Source organism: Montipora foliosa, chromosome 3 (assembly GCF_036669935.1).
Source record: "Montipora foliosa isolate CH-2021 chromosome 3, ASM3666993v2, whole genome shotgun sequence".
In the NCBI taxonomy this organism is placed as follows: domain Eukaryota; kingdom Metazoa; phylum Cnidaria; class Anthozoa; order Scleractinia; family Acroporidae; genus Montipora; species Montipora foliosa.
In genome coordinates this window covers 28,394,627-28,400,789 of record NC_090871.1, presented here as the reverse complement: position 1 = coordinate 28,400,789, position 6,163 = coordinate 28,394,627, and the positions used below count along the sequence as shown (strand labels likewise).

At 40.8% G+C, this 6,163-nt stretch overlaps 2 protein-coding genes across 2 annotated transcripts in view; one reads left to right on the top strand and one right to left on the bottom strand.

Moving 5' to 3' along the window:
* LOC137997245 (lysophospholipid acyltransferase 5-like) overlaps positions 1-6,163 on the bottom strand; it is a 288,814-nt gene that overhangs the window by 177,770 nt on the left and 104,881 nt on the right. The gene's annotated exons all lie outside the window — the stretch shown is intronic.
* Positions 1-6,163, top strand: part of LOC137995518 (intermembrane lipid transfer protein VPS13D-like) — a 147,994-nt gene that overhangs the window by 105,601 nt on the left and 36,230 nt on the right. Inside the window, exons 60-64 of the mRNA XM_068841053.1 lie at positions 605-821; positions 1,406-1,628; positions 2,657-2,845; positions 3,158-3,324; positions 4,926-4,979. Of these exons, the coding sequence (XP_068697154.1) occupies positions 605-821; positions 1,406-1,628; positions 2,657-2,845; positions 3,158-3,324; positions 4,926-4,979 (850 nt within the window). The remainder of the gene's footprint in view (positions 1-604; positions 822-1,405; positions 1,629-2,656; positions 2,846-3,157; positions 3,325-4,925; positions 4,980-6,163) is intronic.

Below are 6,163 nucleotides of genomic sequence, written 5' to 3'. Positions count from 1 at the left end.
AATTGTTTACTCGTACACAAAATTATTCAACATGTTTAATGTTCGGCGCCGATGGCACGCGTGAACATTCGCGCTCAAAGCACTGGGGGAAATTGCTTACTCTAACAGTCGTGATTGAAACTTTACATGCGAAGCGGATAACTGTAGTGTGCGGTTGGCTTTCCCATCTGTCACTACATCATAAGAATTCATCGGAGCGCAACATGTTAACATTGAGTAAGAGCACCTTAAGCAAAACGCTACTTTGAACTTCTTGTGATCGAGCGTGCCCACTGCCTAGGTGGACTGGGTTTTTTTTTTTTTTTTTTTTTTTTTCATCTAAGGGCTAAGGTGGGCGTCTTCCCTATCTGTAATTTTCTCCTGTCCCTGGTTACAAAACGTAACCATCTGCTGGGAAGGAGGTTGATCTGTTTGGTGTCCACAGTTGCGGATATTGCACAGCGACTGTGGTCCGGAAAGTGTGGTTTTAGGAGATTCCAGCTGGTAATGTTGACTAACGTTAACTGATTCAGGTAACGTTCTACACTTGGACCAGCTTGCAAAACCAGAGTAAATTAACCTCGGTTAAGGGTGTATTCACGAGCATATATTTTCTCTATTGTAGGTGCACTGATTCTTCCAGTTCTTCAACCCCAATCTTCAGTGGCCATACCTTTACGTTGTATTTCTTGGCACCTCTACGTGAGGCCCTGTGGGGTGGGGGTGGGGTTTTGCTCCCAGCCAATAGAGTGGAGAAGCGTCTTAAGAAGTCACACTACCATGGGGCTTGGTCGCGAGTGTTATCCTGTTTCTTCAACGGGGCAAGCAGCAAAGAAATTTAGGTATGAAGGTCTATTGCTTCTTGTGATAATTTTATTCCGACGCTGTGTGATCTCTCATTCAGTAGATGTTAAACTCCTTGATATGATGGACATGGAACCTACGGAAAGTGTTATTGAAGGTGAAATCAAAATGAGAGAGGTGCAATGACTGTAATAAATTATTAATCCAGTCCAAGGACTCGATCAAGTCACCAGCAAAGAACTATAGTATGCTTTTTTTTATTTCAAAATGTTTTTTACGTATTCGAAAGAGGTTTCTTTCCCCACTTGGCAGACACGAAAATAGTAGCTCTTTGACGTAATCTGTTGCCGACACAAAATGAAGCAATCTGTTTGGTTGCTGCGTGTAACAAGGAATTGTGTTTGGTTGGTTTTGATGATGACGTCACCTATGCGCCTTTGATCATAAGTGTCAACCAATCAAAATGCGTGCATTATTCAGATTTTCTATAAAAGAGAACAGACGACGATGCACTGATTAAACGACAAAAAAGAGATGTAATTAGGCTTTTGTACAACTAATGTTATAAACATAGAAAGGTAAAAACAAATTTGAAAAAAATATATATTTTTATGGTGTTAAGATTCTGTGTGGCTGTCAAGAGAGAGGGCTATCCTGAGGAGGCTCCTTTACTTGAGACCACTGCCACAAAGGAACTGCACATGATGTCCCAACCAGCTCACACCCTTACCATAATGTACCCAGTGATGCTTGTAAACCTCTTACCGTGTGACTTGAGCTATCAAGTGAAGAATATCCCGGCCAAAGGAAACATCAAAGCTGGAAAATCTGTTCCCTTGTACACTGTGAGTACCATAATATGCTTAACTAACACTTCCTGGTTGGGCTTTTCCTTGAAAACAAAAGTAGTACATACTATACTAACTACGCCGGTAATCATTACATAAAGCGCAAGAAGCTAAGAAATAACACTGATAAATTGTTCATAAACCGTTGCTGTTCAAAAGGTCAGGTAGTAGTTTTCTTTTCAGGTGAAATGCAAATAAAGTAGATGATTCTAAAGTTTAAAGATGATTATCCGAGGTATTCAAATATCTATGTCGCGCGAATCATAAAAGTTAACTGAATTGAAGTTTGCAGAAGCAGTGGGGTATTTGAAAGAGGAGTGTTTCGTATACTCGTCGCTTTTGGCACTTGGTGACCTTGAATCTTGTTGTAAACTAGATTCAATTAGCGAGATTGACCAGTTGTGCATTTGAATGCTATGACATAACACTTAGGATTCCTTTAATCGGAACTCACCGACGAGAGGTAATGCTTTCAATGTCGGTATTGTGTGGATCAGAATTCTAGTATCTGTATGGGCCCCTTCCTTGACACGGTCCAAAGCTATGTCCCTTAGAACTCCGCAAATATCCTTTCAAATGTTTATTTCTTGCTACTTCATTTTCTTCTGTTTCAAAACGTATTTGAACGGGAGTGAAGAAGTAATTTTTTTAAGGACATGTAGCTCAAATTTTCTACAAAATTAGTTATTTTTCTGGAAGACAAATTTTGCCTAAACTATTTTTTGCTAATCTTTTCCCCTTACTTGGTAACCTGGTTGTGTATTTCATATAGGCTGTTAATTTTGTGATAACTAATGTAACAGATAGCTTAAATACAAAGGTCCATATCAGTTTCATTGCCTTCGCAAGAAAATTTCGTTTCATTCGAAGGGCAAATTAACGGAAACAACGAGGACTCATTGTCAAGGACATTAGAATTGAAACAGTAACATCTCCTTGAAGTTTCACTGTCACTGAAGGTGATAATTATATGCTCCTTGTCTTTGGGGTTATGCTCACTTTTCATTTTTTTGGTTTCCAAATAGGCCGATCCCGAGAAGTCTCTTGATCTTGGAATAAGCATTGAAAACTTCACATACTGTGATAATATTCGCATCTCCAGAAGACTAAGTATAGTAGAACAGCCCATCATTCACGTTGAGTTACAAGACACCAAAAGGCGTTCCCTTATTGTTAACGTCAAAATTTCTGTCAAGCCTGGTGGATCAATCAGAGTGAGTATTAAGTGCGATGCTATTCGTCCTGCGTTTGCGTCATTTAAACATAAGCACTAGTACTTAAAACACAACAGGACAAATGAGTCAATCCTAGCTCGATATTCTTTCCGGGTTCTAGAAACAACGACCGCATTAGAAACGACAACCCCAAAAAAACAAAAGTTCACCCTAAAAGCCATTCCAGAGGCCATGAACTGTGATGTCAGAAGTCATTGGTGCGGGTCCTGTAAAATTAAGGCTCTTAAGTGATTTCGTCTTGACGCTGCATAATGTCACCTTTCAGAAGTTCTTAATTATTTATTTCCTCAGATATCCATATACGCCCCTTATTGGATGATCAACAGCACAGGAATTCCACTGATTTTCAAACAGGAGGCAGTGCCTCATGATATGGCGGGACAGTTTGATGAACATGAGATGGCTCGCAGCCTGACTCCCCTGCTGTTTTCTTTCTCTGATAGAGAAGCTCCCACACGGTATGTTTTACCAGAAAGATAGGTGACGTCTTTTTTATGCAAAGCTCCTGAGAAAACGAACTGCGGTAGTAAGATGGTACGATACAAACTAAGGGTCGATGCCGCAGTATTACAAGCGACTTAAATCGGTTGATGTTTGTTTCTATCTAATGCAAATTGATGTATAATCGAACCTCTCGATAGCGACAATGGTAGAGCCCAAGTTTGTGGGCTGTCGTGGAGAGGTGTGGGTGTAACTTTACCCTGTTAGAATTTTTTTGGCGCAAATTGTAAATACATCTGTTTTCCCTATTCTGTTTAAGGACCTTCGCGCGAAAATTTCCCAACATTGATTTTTTTCTGCAAATTTTACCATTGAAAGATGATGAGTTAGTGATGTCAGAAATGTAAAAAAAATGGGGGGTCACCGAGTTTGTTTTGGAGAGAACTTGCCCGGGAGAACACCCTAAATCTGAAAAATCCGGCTTCTTTAGCAAATAAGCCCACAGTGTCTGTAAGCCCAAAAATATTGCAATTACATCTTTGAAGTAAAATGTTCTCTACCAAATTTTGTTTAAGTGGACCCTTCAAGGGAATTAAGTTAACTGTTGAGGTTCCTTAATGAACAAGTTCGCATTTAGCGACCATAATTTCATGCGCCTTGCAGCCGCAAGATGGCAAGATTCCATGTCCCGAGGACAGAAAACCTGAAATTTTTTGAACTTCCTACATTGATTTTTTTGTTTATTTTTGGACAATGTGGAGATAATTGTAAATAAAGTCAGTTTCTGAAAAGAAAAGTAGGGGTCACCGAGCATCCAAGATCGTTAAATCCAAGCAAAGTTGTAGCATGGCGTGGCATGTGAATTTGCGTGCGCTGTAAGGAAGCGCAGTAGCAATGAACGCGAACGTCCTTAAACCTGGCTTTAGGCTACGCTTACAGGATTTTTTCACGCAGTCTTGTCTCCCGTCGGTTTGTGCCAGTACTAGCGGAGCTCCGCGCGTGCGCTGAGCACCATGGTAACCCATCTGTGCGAGAAAATTTGGTTTCGGTCCCTCCATGTATGCCAATGTGACAATTTCGCGGGCTCAAGTTTAGAGCTCATTGAGGTCAGCTATTTTTAAGTTGACCGCTGACCAGGTACTGGGTTTCGATTGGATCGCATGCTCAAGCCAGGTTAACTTGTTGTAAGAATAAGTAACGCGGGTTCTTCACTTTTAGGCTTGGCTAAATCTATATATTATTAACCTTTGCTGGACATTTTAGATCCTCGAGGACTGTCTGAAACTGTAACTACGTTTTCATTTTCTCTCCCCACCCAGTCGTACAATTCGGTAATTGAGGCTATCCACTGGTCTATTTATCAGCAAGCCGTTACTTTATGACTCAAGACTTCGAGCATACCACATGCGGTACAATAATCGGGGACACCTATGCCAACATTTTCAACAGTTGTTTCATTCCTCAGAAAACGGAATTATGCAGCAGCCGTTTTGGCTTTATGCAACTGAACATCGTATGTCGGCTTTACGTAAAAGAAGAAGCTCAACCAAGCTTAACAATCGAAGAAGTCTGTTAAAAGGTGCTACAAGGTTAAAAGTGTTTCTCTTTTGCTTTGAAGGTGCCAAATGCGAATTGGTCGAGGTTATCAACCAGGAAGCGGCAAGCCAGTTTGGTGTGTATAATTTATTTTGTTGTTTCTTACATCTTTATTCCAGGTGCCTGTTTCTTTAAAATAAAAATAATGAAAGTTTTTCGGGCCTAAACCCACAATCCATTTATTCTGATGAGATGGTCCCTTGATGTTCTTAAGGGAAAGAGAGCAAATTAATTACAAGATTCCCCGTCTTAAAAGTTTTTCCAGTTACGAAACTTGGGTTTTTTCTTTGTTTTTCCCCTGCCGTAGAAATCATAAAAGACCATCATTTTTGTTGCAGGTTGTTTCAAAAATGAATTTTCGTGCTCGAAACTCTTTGAGGACTTTCGAGAAGCGAGCTAGCACACGCGTATTGTTCCATAAATTAGCCCTAATCCCTCGCAAAAAGGGAAAGTCGAAACCTGTTGCTTGCCATGGATTTTAACGCTTTCGCTCCTTAAGTAGCCTTCATACGACAAACTAAAGTTGGCAAACTCAAGTTGGCTTGTGTGAACGACGCAACAACAGTTGTCAAACATGCTGGCAAAGTGTTGGCGACAAATAGAACTTTCTCTATTCTCGCCAACTTTTTCACCAACTTTTTCGTGTTGTGAAACTCTTATTCGACGTGTGAACGACTGACAAACGCGAGCTTGCCAACACTGACAAATTTACCAACTGTAGTTTGTTTGTCGTGTGAAGGCCGCTGTAGGGGTTCCCCATTCTCAAGTAAAATCACCTGGCCTAGTTTATCCAGTAGATACGTCACTATTCAGTTATTGTACTCCACGTTGACCGTTTGCTAAGGGTTTTGTACATTCTTTTTTGCTCGCGTCTCCTTGGAGTGTACATATTCACTGAAATACTTGAATGTTTGCAGGGAATGAAACTGTCGGATAGTGACTTATCCACCGCATACTGCTAACCAGCCTTTGCGTGAACAACTGGGACCTGTGGCCTGTTTCTCGAACGTCCCGAAACTTTACGGGCCATTTCCGGGTGTAACAATTCCCTCTGTATCTCAAGAACGGAGAGGAATTAGTCATCAAGCTTCACAGTTAGTTTTTCAGTTCTGTTACCTTGAAAACACGTTAAAAGATCGGCTTTCCAAAGCAAGCGGCAAATGGCTTTTCGGGACTTTCGAGAAACGGGCCCCTGGTCAAACGGGAAGTAATTGGCGTTTAAACAAGATCGAACATTGTTTGGTGACCGAGCATGCCAAT